We start from the raw sequence: 16977 nt of genomic DNA on the forward strand, positions 1-16977 counted from the left end.
TCAAAGAGTGATGTGGATGGGGAAAGCACACCGAACGTTACGTTTCTCAAAACACCACGCAGTGGGCTCTGAGCTGGCTGGGCGGCAGGCTGGGGGTGACTTCTGGCTCTCAGTCTTCATCAGGTGACTGCTCACAAGGCTCCTTTAAGTCTTCATGATTGAGGCAGAAACCCAAGAGTGTGCCAGAGTTTTCTGTGACCGTAAAGTAAGGTGATTAACAGAAAACTTCAAAACTGGCCCCTGAAAGATTTAAAGATAGGGCTCATTTGCACACTTCAGAGAGAAGAAAACAAAGTGGGGGTGAAGAGGAATGCATGACAAGGGTGAAAACTACAGGCCATCTCTTCTATACATTAAGAGATCGAATGCAAATGAAGATCATTGTATGTGTATGCAGACAGGTTTGTGTCAGCACGAGTGCTGATAAAATATGGTTTCATTTGGCAGAATCGACAATTGGAAGAAATGAAGGATCTGAGGACTTTTCAATTAATGTGTCCTGACCCTGGAAACCGAACCTGTGAAAATCTGCACTGGCGACCATGAGAATTCCTAATCTCCTTAAAAACAGATCCTGCATCCACCTAGCCCAGGGCCACCAGCGCCCTCCCGCTTCCTCCCAACGCCGTGATTATGGAGTACATTCCTAGTCCTTAAAGCTGGACTTGCATCCTGGCTCCGCTTCTTCTGGGCTCTTCCCAGGCAAGTTACTTAACCCCGAGCCTGGCTTTCATCAGTAAAAGAGGATCCCCGTCCCCCCACTCTGAAACACGTGTCTTTTTCTCCTCTTCTCTCTGTGTCAATTTTTCCTCCTTCCCCTCTGCTAATCTATCACCCTGGTCTCGTCACCCTTTTCTCTTTCAAAACCCTTTTCAAAAGTCATCTCTGCTGTGAAACCTCCATTTCTCCTCACTCTCAAAGTTCTCTCTTACTAGTTCCCCACTTAGGGTAATTTCAATTCTCAAATACAGTAAGAGATGTGAAAGAGCTTTACAAACCACAGAGGGCTACACGCACACAGCAGATTAGGAATACTTTGCCTCAGCACTCACATAACCAGTTTGGATGATCATTTCTTAAATCGGTGTCTGTTTTGTGTCTTCTGTTAGACTCTCACTACTCAAAGCGTGATTCACGGACCAGCAGCTTCGGCATCCCCCGGAAGCTTGTTGGAAATGCAGAATCAAGTCCTGCCAGTGACTGCTGAATCAGAATCTGAATTTTAACCAGATCTCCAGATGATTCATATGTACATTAAAATTTGAGAAGCACAGAATTAGACTTCAAGGGCCTCAAGGGTACAGATGGCACAGAATCCCCAAAAAGCCCTTCAGAACCTGTAGGAGCCTCTGAGCCTGTGTTAGATGGGGCAGCAGTGAAGCTGAAAGGCTGCCTGCGTCCACACACACGAATGATCCTTATATGAACAGACATCTCTTGGGGTTTCTTTACATAAAAAGCTTTAAAGTCATATCTGCATAAAAAACACAGCAGGGGTCACTTAGGATAACTCATTAGTGGGCAGAGTGCTCAAGTCCTTGACAACCGGGAGGAGAGTCAGTGAGTTGTGGAGTCTTCCTTAACAGCTACTGGCCCCCCTCTCCTCAGAGCGCGCTATGTAAATCAGACTCCCCAGACTTCACAGTTCATGCCTCCTCACTCTACCGTACGCCCTTGAACACTGTAATGAAGTTCAGAGATCACAGGTGTGAAAGCACAGCTGGCCTGGGACTCCCCCAGCGCACGTCTGGTGCCTCCACGGAGCTCTGCCTGAGAAGAGCACGCTGCAAACCTGTGGCGGCTTCGCCTCTTCCTGGGACATGGCGGTCACACTCCCCCCATCAGCAAGGAGATTAATCTGGGACTCAAATCCCTCCATCATATGATCCCTTCCTGATGATTAGTAAAGCGTCTCCCAGAAAGGCTAGGCCAAGGCCAAAAAAACAAACCATGCTGAACTACACCAAGTGATCATTTTTTAAGATGCCTCTTAGATAGCAGTTTTTATATAAAGAGAAAAAAACCACCATCCATTATCAAGAAGCACGACTGAGTATATAAAGATGGGAAGCCAGGCTGTGGAGTCAGATCTAGGTTAAAACCCTAGCCCCATTAGGCGGCCACGTGCTCATCTCTCTGGGCCTCAGTATTTCCTTCTTTAAAATGGGGATAACACCACTTGCCTGGTGCTTCTGACGATCACTTGCAAGGACACATGAAGCTCCAGAGACTAGCGCCTCGCCTGTGACAAGGACTCAGTCAACGTCAGGTGTTATTTTTCTGCTGTGTAACTTCCCCACTGGCTCCCAGTCCCATGCTCTGAGCTGAGAGGCCAGGCCGGCAGGCCAAGTGGGACCTGCCTCCAGGGGCCCTTGCCGCTCACCTTGATCATTTCTGCCACGTAACTCTCGGGCCCGGTGTACTCCGTGGAGTCCTTCACTTTCACCAGCACGATGAAGCACAGGTAGTGCCACATGTTGTGTTCCTCCTTGATGTGCTCTTCAAAGGTGACTGTCTTGTTGTCAAACTTGTCCCTTTCCAAGCCTAGAGAGAGACAGAAAGCCCCCGGCTCCAAGTAAGCAGCCATGGTGCAGAAAAATCCACCAAGAACCGTCCCTACAGAGGACAGGAGGCTGTGGTTTCACTCTGATCTTTCTAAAGAGCTCGATTCTGCTCGCCTCCTAAATGCGTTCACTTTGACAGCAGAATAGGAAAACACAGGCTATGAATCACACGGACCTGGGTTTGAATCCCGCCTCTGCCACTTACTGGTCACTGTTTGGTCTCCACATGCCTCGCTTGCCTGGGCAGGGAAGCGGAAGGCTGCCGTCGGGCTTCCAGGAGTGTTCGGGGGTTCAAGGGATGTGGGCCTGACGTGCTCACACATAACAGGCAACCAGTGAGTGTGGGGGTCCCTTCTCCCAGGTAAAGGCCCAAATGTAGGCGTGTTCAAAGGTTTTTGAGGAGACAGAATAAGGACAAAAAGAACTTGAAACACATTTTGAATTCTAGCTGGTAAGTTTATATTTTGCCGAGCTCTGGGTGAATAATTCTGGAACTCGTTTCTGTGTATTCTTGGATTGAGCAAATAAATAAATACACGGTGGATAACGGGAGCCAGATTTCTCACTGTCAGATACGCACAGATACAGAAAGAGAGGAAGATAGAATAGACGCTGTAATGTTGAACTGGAATTAGAGGTATGGGTACGAACTCATCCTTTTTCATATGTATAATAAAATCGACACAGGAGTGTGTGGATACACATGTATGTGTATAGACATACATGTGTCTATACACATATATGTATCCTCTAGATCTGTGCCCTAATAAGCCCTGGGAGCAGTGGCACGCCAACAGGAATGAGCACACCCAGATCTTGGCTTCTAAATACCCTCCTCCACTAAAAAGAACCAGGGTTCTTTGAAGAAATGGCTGATACCAGGACTCGGTCAGAGAGGGTACAAGGTGGGCTTGAGCCTGGAACAGCACATGGTACTAAAAAAGTAAGAAAGTACATAAAAAAAATGATGGTCTCATGACCAGCACAGAAGCCAGCATGAAGGGGCTGTTGCTGGACAAATCTGGTGCATTCTGAGCGTTAAAATAAATAATGACAGTAAAGGATTATAATGTACTGAATAAAAATCCATGTTACAAATACAAAAGTACAAATATACACACATACACGGGGGGAAGAGAAAGTTCTTGAAGCAAAAAGCCAACTAACAAATGTAGAAGGAATACGAAAATAAGAAAATCATCATTTGGCAACCATCATAATAGTAGACTCAGGCAGGAATCATTGATGGATGCTAAAACTAGCGGGTTAACATTTAATTTGAGGAATAATAGGATATTTACATAGTCTCAAAGTATCTCTCCATAAAATAGTTCTTATTACAAAGAGAAAAGACAGAACTTTAGTGTAGAAACACTAACCAAGTGGTCAAAGTTCATACGAACAGTTATAAGATGAACTGGCATCATGCGCCTCCTGATACGATGCACCGAGGAGAATACAACTTTTTTTGATGTTCCTATAAAAAAATGCATAACCTCAATCTTGCCATGAGGAAACATCAGACAAACTCAAATCAAGGAACATTCTACAAGATAACTGACCTATATTTTTCAAAAATGTCAGTGGAGGGTAAAGAGGCATGATGACTGAGTGTAACACATGACCTGGGACTTTCATTTGCTATCAAGACATTATTCGGATAAAGGATGAAATTGAATAGAGTCTATGCATTAGATAATAGTATTATGTCTTGGTTAATTTCCCAATCTCGATAATTACATTGCATATGTATAAGAGAAGGCTCTTGTTTTTAGGAAATATATATTGAAATATTTAGGGATAAAGGGGCATCATGCTGGCCACTTTCAAATTCAGAAAAACAGTATGTGTGTATGAATAAAGTAAATGAAGTATGATATTAATATTTGGGAAATCTGGGTGAAGAATATATAGAAATTCTTTGTACTATTCTTTTGAATTTTCTGTAATTCTGGAATTATGTCAAAATAAAAAAGTCAAATAGTTTTAAGGAGGCAAAAAGCAAAGAATTTAAGTGTTTAAATGGAAAATGCTCATTTTTTGAGTTGACATACCAGTAGGAAATTTAGATATTTAGTAAGTGTATCATGAATGATCCGGAATTGATTACTCAGCTCCCAGATTCCTACCTGATTAGTTTACATCGACATGTATTTCCCTGTAGTTATACTGAAAACGATTCCTTTGATGCCCCGGGTACCTCTCTTATGGAGCAGTTTATCATCGAGCAGCTACCACATGCAGGTTTTACGCTAGGAGTGTTACAGAAACTAGCTCTCCCAAGTTCCACAATATTACAGAGATGTGCATATGACTGTACCCATTTTATAGATAAGCAATGAAGGTTCAGAGAAGTCAATTGACTATACCAAGGTTACACAGCTAGTAAGTGGCAGAAGCTTAATCAGAACCCAGGTCTGACTCTTGAGCCCAAGCTCTGAATGTTTTCACCATATGCTCTAAGAGGAATATTTTTTCACTTAAAGCCGGATACCAGCTGCACTGAGGACATCCACAGGCTGGAGCTGGATGAAAGATCTCCATTCTAGTCATTTAGAATGGGACTAAGAGATGCTCGGGCAGCCCAACAACCAAAAGACCCCAAGACATATTCATTTCAAATAACGTGTGATGACATTCTTCTATCCAACACTCTATTCCTTCAAACAAACTGGTTACTGCCGCACAGAATCCACGGGCACTGCAAGTACTTCCCAGCAGAAGAGAGGCAGAGCACAGGCCCACTCAACACCAGGGGCAGAGATGCTCGAGAACACCGCAGCGCCCCTCTAGTGAAGAGCCGGGCAGCACACAATCCTGTCACCCCCGCCCCCCTGCTCTGTCGGGCCTGGCTTCCCTGCTACAGCCGGGCGGCAACACTCACCACAGATAAAGCATGTGGTCTTTAAGATCTCCTCTTTCTTCTGCTTTTCACTCCTCAGGTCAGCAAAGGTGTCAATGATGACCCCGAAAATCAGATTAAGGACGATGATGATGACCATGAAGAAGAACAAGAGGTCATAGATCACTCTAGCAGCAAAGAGGGGTTCCTGGAAAAGTGGGGTTTCCGTCAGTCTGGTTACCCCACTACCCTTCGGTCCACAGAGCTCAGGGCAGGAGGAGGACGACTTGCACCCAGGTCAGATGTCCCAACACTCCCGGTTACCCTGAACCCCCTAGCACGCATCGGTCTACTTTGGTGGCAGCTAACTGGGCATCAAACTTTCAAAGCCACAACTGCCACCTCTTTTCATACCCTGTGTCTAAACTGTGGATTCTCCAAGTGTTGTGTGGCACGTGCAGGAGGGTAGCTTCCTGGTTTCTAAGATGTTTTGGAAATCCGTTCAGGTGGGCCAGACCCACCTGAAGGAAATAACCATGAATACACTGAGTGGGGGACTGTCGCCGCCCCTCTCCAGGCAGCTGGGCTCCCCGCACTGTCTCGGCGTGATGAACGAGAGGAACGCAGCCTTAACGAGCTCCTTCTGCACGTCTGCTGCTCGCCACTCCCGGCTCTGCCTTCGCGTCTTCAGTTTACGCTCAGGCCCACTGCGTTGTGCTCTCACCACCCACCCCCGCCCCGTTCCTCTTCCTTCCCCTCGGGATTCCTACCTCTTTGGAAGGCTTCCTGAGCACATCTCCGACTCCGCCCCCGCTCCGTAGCCCGTGACTCAGCACCGTGACGATGCACATGAGCAGCGTCTCGCACGTGTGCTCTTTATCTTGCTCTGTCTCTTCGGCAGGGACCAGCTCTACGAACACAGCAAGGAATAACAGATTTAAAACGTGAGGGAAATGAGATGCCGTGATTTTGAGATTATGTTTCCCGAATGCCATCTCACAAGCTGACAGATGGGAACAAGAAAGAATAACATTAAGGAATCAAGTGTCAAATAGTTGCTTTCAAAAAGCTGAAGTCGGCTTGGCAATTCTGTTTTCATCACTAAGCCCTCCTAATTTCTCGAGCCATGTCAGAATTGCCCTTCCCTCTATTAAATCTAAATTTTCCCTATCCTTTCCAGATTTTAAACTCCGGTCCCAGCTCTGAATAGGTGTTTGACCTTACATAAGTTGCTAAATACTCTGAGTCATGAGCATCTCTTCTCAGCTGAGGGTAATGCCACAGGACCCAGGCTCCTCACTGGGGAGGGTTTGAGGGCCAAATCCAGCAACATTTTATAGCAGGTCCTCTGGATAAATTGCTTTATATTTGAGGCTGTCCATTGTTACTGGTTTTTGAAGGAAGAACCATGCCTTGCTGCCCACCTTGTTCTTTTCTCCAGCTGTGGTGAGAATGGTCTTGCTAAAACACAGATCTCATCATATCACTCCCCTTGCAACAACTTCCAATCATCCTTTGGATGAAGTTTAACCTCCATAGCCTGACATGTAAGACCTTTCATGATCTGGCCCTTTGTCGGCCTCTCTGACTTCACTTCTTGCTACTCTTCCTCTTCATGATCAGTATCTCCCTACCTCCAAGCCTTTAGACATGCTATTCCGTCCAACTGGAATACCTGCCCCTCCTTCTTCACCTAAGATTCTACTGTTTTAGTTTAACTATCACATCCTTAGTAATACTCTTACTCCAGTATTAGGCTGGGTGCCTATCTTCTGTATTCCATCCTTACTCCCAGCATTTAGCATACTCTCTAGAGACCATCAATGTGCTTGCCTGCCCTCCCACTATATTACTGTATCTTAGAGGACAACACAATCCCTGAAAGATAGTGGGCACTCAGTAAATATTGGCTCACTCAAGCAAGCAGATATCTTCTTCCCACGTAGCATTCTTTACCCTTCATCTCCCTCCTCTTTCCCAGCCTTTCCCCGTTGCTACTAGCACTACTTCTGAGCAGTGAATCTGCTTTCTTCTGCTTCCAACGTCCTGGGCACCGTCTAAGCTTCTAGAGGAGCCTGGCACAACGTGGGGCTTAAGGCTACAAGGTCCTACCTTCTTTGGGTGCAGGAGAGGAGCAATTCTCCCCAGTCTCCACCCTACACACGTCAGAGTACAGGAACTCACTTGCCAAACTCTCCCCGGCATCTGGGGAAGGGAAGGAAATTTCACGATGAACAATCCGGCAGCATATGGTTAAAATGTTTCAAGTCCCCGATTCACGGCTGATTAAACAATTCTTTACATAAATAACACCCTACGATCCTGCATAGAAATTCAAAGCAGAGATGTAATTTACACTTTCATTTGGTGATCTGGATGGGAAAAAAGCCAGAAATGTCAATTCCTCTAGGCTTACTAGAAATATCGCACTTAAATAGCACCTCTCCAACTTTAAAGACAAACAGCTGAAACTCTTCGACAAATACTACTGAACATACAGACTCCAGCAAGACTTATTCCAAGCCTGCATGAGCAGCATCAGTGGGCATTAGCGGATGCCTGAGGTCCAGACCCGTTTAGTTCAGAACCCTAGGATGGTCGGCAGGAAATGACATTCAGTGTCAACTTGGAGCAGGAGATGCACGCCAAGAACGCAGTATCTGGGAGGCAGTAGTAGGCTGCCTGGCTTAGTTAGTCACAATAATTCTAGTTTGTTCCTTGGACTCAGGGTGCCTGGCTACCTGATGAAAAACCAGTAATATTGCGCTAAGTAGTGTCAAAGATTTTCACTGAAGGAAAAAGCCCTTGGATGTGTCACTCAATTATATGGTCATTTTTTTCATTCTCAGAATTGGAAATCTCTTCCATTCCTGCCTTAAATGAAAATAATAGAAGCTCACTATAAAACATGCAAGTAGTAAGAAAGCCCCAGAGATAGCCACTGCCAACAATTTGGGGGTATATTCTTCCATATTTTAAAAGACATATATGAGCTTTTTAATTTTTAAAAAATATACATGGATCCTACTGTAGTTATTCTTTTGCAGTTTCCCACGATATCTTGTGGGTATTTTTCCATGAAAGTTTATAAAGATGTACCATGTCTGCGGGGCACACCACCCCATGAACGGACCATACGCTAATGCAAGACGAACCCCTCCCTTATACTTAGATTGCTTCCACTTTCACACTGCCTGTGAACACGCTTCCATGTACTTGTGTTTCTACATGCATAGTCAGCAGGTTTCCCCTTTAAGGATAAATTCCTAGAAGTAGATTTCCCAAGCCACAGGGATGCATACTGTGCTTTCAATATATCCAGTCAAATTGTTTAAGAAAAAGTTGTACTAGTTTAAAATATGACTTTAGTGAATAAATTAAATGTAGGATCTGGACACTCACGCTTAGCATGTGATACACCATACACACCCTCTGAATAAAGAACTAAGCCCTGTATTCAAAATTCATGCTCTGGGATTTAGGAAAATACAACAGAGAGATTCCTAAAGTCATTGTTTTCTTTAGGTCAGTTACAATCAGGAAATATTCTTTTAACATTAAAAAAAAGATGAGACAATCCCAAACCCACCTGGAAGAGCTGTTTCATTGGGCAGCCTATCTACTTCCAAGATGAAATCATCCTTGAAAAAAAGATAGCCCACTATTGAGAACAGGTAAACCAGGATCAAAGCCAGAACCGCCGTCAGGATGATGGACCGTCCATTGCGAGTGACGCTTTTAATGACATTAAGCAGAGTCTCTTCTCTGTACACTAAATCAAAAAGCTTTAAAAACAAACAAAAAGAAGACAAGGGGACAATTTTAAGAAGCCTCTATATTAGATGGACATCAATATCCCACGATGAAAACTTGATTTATAGAGAATTCACCTCTTGGAAACTCAAAAACAACAGGCTATTATCTTAACACAACATCTTGCATGTCTTCATGGTGAAAATTGAGATGGTAAAATGGAGGAAAAATAAACAAAGAAAAGGAGAGCAGGAAACAGTAGCAATTTCAAGTAGTGTACATACAATTTAGAGGTCCTGGAAATAGAGAAAATACAGAGCTGTACCGGTGAGTTGCAGAGAGCGAGGGAGAGGGAAGTGACGAGGGTCCTGGGACGCAATCATTTAGGGAGTATTTACTGAGTTTCTATTAAGGGCCGACCACTCTGCCTATAGGATTACACAAGTCCTGGTCCTTGCCCTCCTGGAGCTTAGAGTCTCAGGAAGGCCAACGTACAACAGGCCAGTGCAGGGAGCAAGGACTGTGGAGTCGGACAGAGGTTTAAATCTTAGCTCAACTACTTGTTGCCATCAGGACCGTGGGCTAGGAACTTTCTCCTTCCCCTCTGAGCCTCAGTGTCCTCATGTGCAGACTGGAGGACAGAGAGTTAATGTGAAGAATAAATAGACCATGTACATACAGTACTTTGCATACAGTTACACTTATGTGCTGGCTAAGTACACAAGAAATGGTAATTATCATTAATTTCCTGATGAAGAGACTGGGCCAAGGTCACAACAGAGTATGGGCAGGGACACTGGTGGTGGTTACCCACGAGGCAGCCTAAACCCTTCCCATCCCCCTAGTGGGGGCAGCGACCCCCTGCAGTTCACAATGTGTTCACAGTCTAGGCTTGCCCTCTGCTAAGAAGTTGGCCTCCTGAGAAATGGAGGATCCCTGTAGGTGCTTATAGGTATGTGAGGACCGATGGCTGGCTTTCTAAGAACTACCGTCTCAGACATCTGGCTGGAGGAATGGTGCAGGGTGATGGGAGGAGAGCTCTCTGGGGTTATTCTTGGACCTGGGAGCTAGGTTAATATGGCCTCTGAGCTGACATCTAATCCTCTCCTGAAGGTTCTGCCTCCACTGTGGCTTTGGGGAATGACTGTGCACAGTGACGTGAGTCAGGGAACAAGGATTTAAATCCTGAGTCTGTTTTTAATTTGTTGCACGATGTTGATGGAACCATGTAACCTCTCTGGACCTCAGTTTCCTCCTCTGTAAAATCACTGGACTGAACTAGCTGATCTCCCAGTCCCTTTCCATTTAGAATTGTACATCTGAGTTCATTTTCTGGTCCATTAGCCCTTCTGCCTCCATAACGCCAATCTGTGTCCTGAGACCAGTGTGAAGGATACCAGTAAAGTAGGATACTTCCAAGGAAGCAAGGAAGAGGCGTTTAGTCAACATAAGAGTACAAAAGGCTAATGGTACTGGTAATGTTGGTTAAATATTTCCCAGCAACACACTATAGAGCGGTAAGTAAGAGCAACTTCAGACGACAAGAAATGACACTTGTTTTCTGAGTAAGAACTGTAGAGATTATACAGCCCCCAAATCACTGAAATGACAAGTGATTTTTTTTCTTTTCATACATCTATAATTCCCTATTTTAAAACAATGGACATGTGTTACTTTATAAAGGAAAAGCTTTCCTCCAATTAGAAAACTACACATGTTCCATGGAGAAAACTTTGAAAACACAGAAAAGCACAAAGAAAAACAAAAATGACTAATAACCCTGTCATCTATAGACATCTACTCAACCAGTTATTTCCTTCCAAAATAATTTTAAAGAATTATTTGAAAAAATGTAATATATACACATTCTTACAAAAATATTATACCATAACATTGGCATATAGTCAGCCTCTTTCACCAAGCAGTCATAAACAATTTCCTGTAAAAAAGGATCACCTAGTATTTCACTGTATGGAAAGTCACAGTTTACTTAACCAATATCTTTTCTTTTTTTTTAAACAATCATGATATTTTCAATTATATGTCATTAAAAATAATGCTGTGATGAACCCCTCTGTACTTGCCTCTATACATACTTGTCCAGTTACTTCTTTTTGGTGAATTTCCAGAAATGGAATTGTTGGATCAAATGTTATAATACAAACTTATTACCCCATTGCCTTCCAGAAAGGTTGTACCAATTTATACTCACCACTGTTAGAGAACGGTGCCCATTTTAGGACACTGTCACTAGAACCGGGCATGATCATGCTTTTGACCCTTTCCTAATGTCACAGGTACAACACGGGATCATGCTGCTGTTTGTTTGTTTTGCTGGGGAAGATTCGCCCTGAGCTAACATCTGTTGCCACTCTTCCTCTTTTTTTTCCCCTCCTCCTCCTCACAGCTCCAGTGAATGGTTGTATATTCTAGTTGTCAGTCCTTCTGGTTCTTCTATGTGAGCTGCCGCCACAGCATGGCCTTCAACAGATGAGTGGTGTGGTTCCATGCTGGGGAACTGAACCTGGGCCACCAAAGCGATGAGAGGGCCGAACTTTAACCACTGGCCATCAGGGCTAGCTCCACGCTGTTGTTTTAATTAACATGTTTTTGTTTACTATTAAGAATGAACATTTTTCCATGTTTAGTGACCATCTGGATTTCTCCTTTTGTTAACTACCTGCCTATGAACTTTGCACATTGTCATCTTAGGGTGTTAATATTTTTCTAAGGACACAGCTTGAATGCAGGCTTCAGCCAGTCTTGGGGGGCCCCAGCACTTCAATTAGGCCACAGTTTCCTACTCTCCCTTCCTGGCCTGTTGGCCTGGACCTTTCACAACCCAGTGTGGGTCTTCCCTGCTGGAGGTCTCTGTCCAATTCCTTTCTGTCGCTGGCTTTCATTATTTGTGGAATAATTTGAATGGTTTCAGTATTTGTCTGTGGTTCTCAACAGACACGTTAAATACTGCTTTTGACACCAACAAGAACACATCACTTGAGGTCACAGACAAGTCAAGGCTGAGACAGCTTAGAAAACATCCAGAAGCACATATGAGAGGTGTCCAGCTACAATTTGGTTTGATGCTATTAAGTTTTTCTGAAAGTGAACTGAGCTCAGGTAACATGGTGGGAAGCTCTGAGTTACTCTATCCTTCTGTGACAGATTAGAGATTTGAGGCCACGAACGCAAACTGAAATGGGAAATACCAGTTTCTTTGAAGCAGGGACTTTTTCACAAGCTCAAATGAAAAGCAGTTCAGGGCTGTGCTTAAGAACTTAGACTTGGGAGTCAAGAGAGTTGAGTCGCTATCCTATCTCTGCCACTTACTCACTGTGTGACCCCAGGCAATTTACCTTAACCTCACCAAGCGCCAGTTTCACCATCTGTAATTTGGAGATACCATCTACCTCAAAGGTAGTTGTGAGAAAGTGTATGAAAAGAGCACACAGCGAACACTCAATAAATGGTAGTAACTATTATTTTCTAGACTGTGAGGTCCGTGAGGGCAGGGACGATACTGGTTTGTCTCGTCTTGACATCCCCCACATCTAGCACTGGCACCACCTGGCATTGCGAGTGACCAAAAGAAGAGGGTTCGAATGAGCAGAAAAGGAAAGGGAGCCAACTGGATGTAGACTGTAGGAGAAGTCAAACTGTCCCTGCGAGAGATGGCATTGTCTGAAGGGGAATCGCCAGCATCTTGGGAGACCCCTCAGCAGGGATGAGGGAGACTCCGACTGAACTCTGCCTCCCTGCCGACCGAGGACAGGAATTAGTTGGATTGGCAGACACGGGTCTCCCTGACTCACAACCCAGAACCTCATCCAGGGACATTACTGCATGAGACAAAAAAGCTCAGAAATATACACGGAGTTCTAAAGAGTTGTGCCACAGAGTGACCAAAATAGGCCGCATAATGGCAACCACAAGTACAGCCAGAGACCTCTTTGCCTAAAACCTCAAAGTATAGCCAGACCTATTTTAAAATGAGGGAGAAGAATCCATTCCCCTCAGTCTGCCAACACCCACCGCTAATGGAATGAGCTAATCCGGATGACCTGAATGGTGAATTCTTTATATGGTGCTTTAGACGGGACAGCGAATATGTGATGACAAAGACAACAATAATAGCTAGCAATTGCAAAGCATTTACTCTGTGGCAGCGCTATTCTAAGACCCTGACACACACAGTTGCAGATAATCCCTAAAACAGCCCTGTAAGGGAGATATATTGTTCTCATTTTGTAGATGGGGAAACTGAGGCACGGAACAGCTAAGTAACCAGCTCAGAGACCACATGGAGAGCACCTCCTCGAAGAGCTTTCCTTGTTCTGCCTTTTGCAAGTAAGTCCCTCATCTGAAGTCAACACTGAGGTCTTGACCATTTTTTATCCTCGTAAACATTTTAATACTTCTAGTTCCATTATGGCTGGTTTTGCTTGCAGAGAGGTCAGTTTTATGCTTCCTGTCGTTTGATGTAGATACGAGAAAATGGTGTCTTATCTACAACTCTACAGGTCTGGATAATTTAAAAACCTGCTCAGGAGGAAGGTGACGGAACCAACTCATTTTATAGACTATCAAGACATTGACCACTTGGCTCAGATTGTAACAAAATAACTTCTACTGAAAAGGTCTCCAGAACCAACAAATCCATCAAGCTCCTTATCGTGGATCTCTGGATTTTGAAAATAGCTCCTGCTCTTATTTTCACCACGTGTTTTCACTGGAAAATAGATCCCATGAGAATCGTAAGAAGATGACAGTCTGAAAAATACTCTCCCTGGTAAGCCCTGGCTGAGTCCAAGAAATAAAGAAAAACAAAGGTATAAGGGGAAGAATATCTCCTGATCCAGATGGCAGGCATCATCCATTACTGAAAAGTAAAAGGTCTGATGTGCACACACGCGGTGGGACCGTGCACCTCCAGGGCTCCTAGTAGCTGACCTGCTCCCGGGGTAACTTTCCTCTCCAGATCCCCCAAACCTTGTGTGCAGGGGAGCTACGACCTTGTTAGGCCAGGCACACCCATCACCATTAAAAGAAGGGGTCTGTGATGAGAGGGAGGATGCTGGACACTCTCCTGGTTTTCAACAGGTAAAATCTTTCAACACCAGGAACTCACCAGCAAACTGTAGAAGAATTCATGCACAAAGAGTCCCATGGCGCAGATCAGCAGATATAACAAATGATAAAGGAACTCCACATCCAGAACCATGGCTCGGTAGCCTCTGGTGAATGTTCCACAGTTGCCCACAAAGCTCATTAGAAAGATGATTTTATTGCAGACCTGAGAACAATGACAGGAACAGTCAGATAAGCATGGACTATGCCACACTTCAGACTCTTCAGGAGAGCTAAGGGCAATTCTCACCCAAACGTATTTCAGTAATTGTGCCCAAACTAAAGCTTCCTTTTGCATCAAGTGCCCACCAAGCCCGCTAAGAACTATTTTTTGCAGCTCTAAGTAATTTCATTACTTTGCTTTTCAGGCATATTACAAGTTACGTGGTAGTCAAATAATTTTGTGTGCAAGAGTAATCAAGTGGCATTTGTGTATGACAAAAACAAAATTAACACATACTGAAATTATGATTTTCAAAATGAGATATGAATCATTTCTAACATTCTGAGTTAGTCAAACACAGAAGTCACCTCAATCCACAAACCCTGTGATCAGCATGATTAAGAGCGTTTTCTGAATTTCTGTTACGTTCTAGGCATTATAGGGTTGCAACTTAACGAGAAGCAACCAGTTCTTGTCTTTCATTGCTCCTAATTTCACAGGGAAAATGAGAATTTTCTTGGGAAAACAAAAAAACAGTAAGGGACTTCAGGATGGGTCCTATTCCCCTGCCCCCTCTTTTAGGAATAACTTCTACTTTTCCTCCAGGGATCCATCCTTTTCCACGTATCAGTCCTTGATGTCGGGCTGGGAGTGGGAGGCTGGGGGGTGTGCTCCCTCCCTCCAGTCGAAACATTATATTCCCCTGGCAATAACGATTGGTTCAGGGATAGGCAAGTGACCAAACGGAGCCAATGATACCCACTGAGGTCTTCCCTGGCACTGCAGCAAAAGACAATTTTGTTCTTTCCCCCGACCTTGAACTTGGCAGAAAGTAAGCTCTGAAGCTGTTGGCATGCATCCTGCCATACCATGGAGCCTTAGAGTACCACCAGTGCAGAGCCAAAAGATGGGAAAAAGGAACTGGGCCCTGATGCTCTTGTCTGTGCACCTGTATTCAGCTACACCTGAAGGTTCTTGATTTCTCAGTCACATAAACCGATACATTTTCTTTTTTGCTTAAACTAGTATGGATAAGGTTTTCTGACACTTGCAATGGAAGGTTGTTCCACTGCATGATTTAGTTCCACTTTTGACAGAAACCCATGCCTAGAAGTCTGTCTCCAGCGACATGTTGATGGAAAAACTTGAATCAGGAGAAGGCTGGAGAGAATGCTTTTCGGATGCACTTGGTAAAACCGTCTTCTGCTACCCTAGCTAGCTTGGCCACAGGTGCTGGGGAAATTCTGCCAGCTAATCTGGTGGGTCAGTGTAAGCGAGCTTCTCAGCAATCAGATAAGCGAGGAAGCCAACACCCATAGAGAACATTCGGCTTTCTCAGACAGACTAAACCTTCAACCCACCAGTTGTTTTGTTTTGTTTTTTCCCAATATTCTAAGCTTCGCCAGTGTAGGATCTTTCATAGGGTGAGAAAGTATCATCGACTCTGGATGAACTGTGGTGATGGGGTTTCAGGAAAAAAAAAAAGGCCATGCTCTGGTTGACATTCCAGGACCTCAAACATGCCCAGGCTCTTGCTATCTAAACAACAGAGTAATCCACTTCACTTGAATCCAGTCTCCCCTTTACCTCCTGCCCTCATTTCCCCATTGCTCCACCAGCAAATATCCCCTATTCATGGTCTTAGTCTGCTGGCCCCACTGCCTACTGACCCTGCTTGATCAACCTTGGATCTGGCCTTCATCCTACCTCCACTGGGGCAGCTCTCCCCAAGTCCTGTTCTGCAAGGGACATGCAGCAGTCTTCCCCTGTCTGCTCTGAGCACCTACCCCAGCTCCCGCGGCACGACAGGGCTTTCCACCCAGTCCTTGTCACCAGTCTCCTCACCTTGGCCGCCAGGACACCATCCTGGCCTGCTTCGCTAGCTCTCAGATCTCCAACATGCCTTCTCTCTGTCCAGAGCTCCTCTTTCTTCTCCCATATGCTCCATGTGGGTGTTGCTCTTTTTTCATTCCCTCTAAATAATTATTCTAGTTGTTTTATCTGCCCCCAGTAATGTTATTATAAGTGGTAGAAATTATCTAACTTGAGTCTTCCCCCAACTGATTTATGTTCAAGAAGGGATAACCGTCGAATGATTAAAGGCCGGGGAAACGAAAGAACCTGACAGCCTACAGAAGACAACCTCTGAAACACTGAGAGGTTTTCCTCTTTTTCGTTTGTTTATTCTGTTTCCTTCTTAATAGCTTCTACTCACTGCAGGCGATGCCTACATTCCCATCTCCAACACTGGTGTGTCTTTGTCACTCTAGTCAAGCATTTCCAAATGCCAGAGCTAAGATTAATAACTTGTCACCTCAAGTCCAGTAAATCAACAATTTAAGTGTATTTTCACCCTGAAAACTAGGTCTTTGCATGACTTCATTTTAGCTGGATACATTTATTATTCTCCCACTTATCCATGACTGAAAATCTGGAGTGAGAGTTGCCTCCTTCATCACCCACTCAAGACAGTATTACCTTCTTTGCCTGGAGAAGAGGCCCTAGACCAAGACCCTACCTTGCTTTCA

At 44.5% G+C, this 16977-nt stretch overlaps 1 protein-coding gene across 3 annotated transcripts in view; it reads right to left on the reverse strand.

Annotated features, from left to right (window-relative positions):
- The window catches only part of ITPR1 (inositol 1,4,5-trisphosphate receptor type 1), a 317422-nt gene that overhangs the window by 24706 nt on the left and 275739 nt on the right, over positions 1–16977 (reverse strand). For all 3 annotated transcript variants that reach the window (XM_046673482.1, XM_046673473.1, XM_046673467.1), the window contains 6 exons: positions 14288–14452; positions 8996–9191; positions 7519–7611; positions 6177–6316; positions 5449–5614; positions 2384–2544 (listed from right to left, as the gene is read on the reverse strand). In XM_046673482.1, coding sequence (XP_046529438.1) covers positions 2384–2544; positions 5449–5614; positions 6177–6316; positions 7519–7611; positions 8996–9191; positions 14288–14452 — 921 coding nt within the window. The remainder of the gene's footprint in view (positions 1–2383; positions 2545–5448; positions 5615–6176; positions 6317–7518; positions 7612–8995; positions 9192–14287; positions 14453–16977) is intronic.

The sequence above is a fragment of the Equus quagga genome, chromosome 1, assembly GCF_021613505.1.
Source record: "Equus quagga isolate Etosha38 chromosome 1, UCLA_HA_Equagga_1.0, whole genome shotgun sequence".
In the NCBI taxonomy this organism is placed as follows: Eukaryota; Metazoa; Chordata; class Mammalia; order Perissodactyla; family Equidae; genus Equus; species Equus quagga.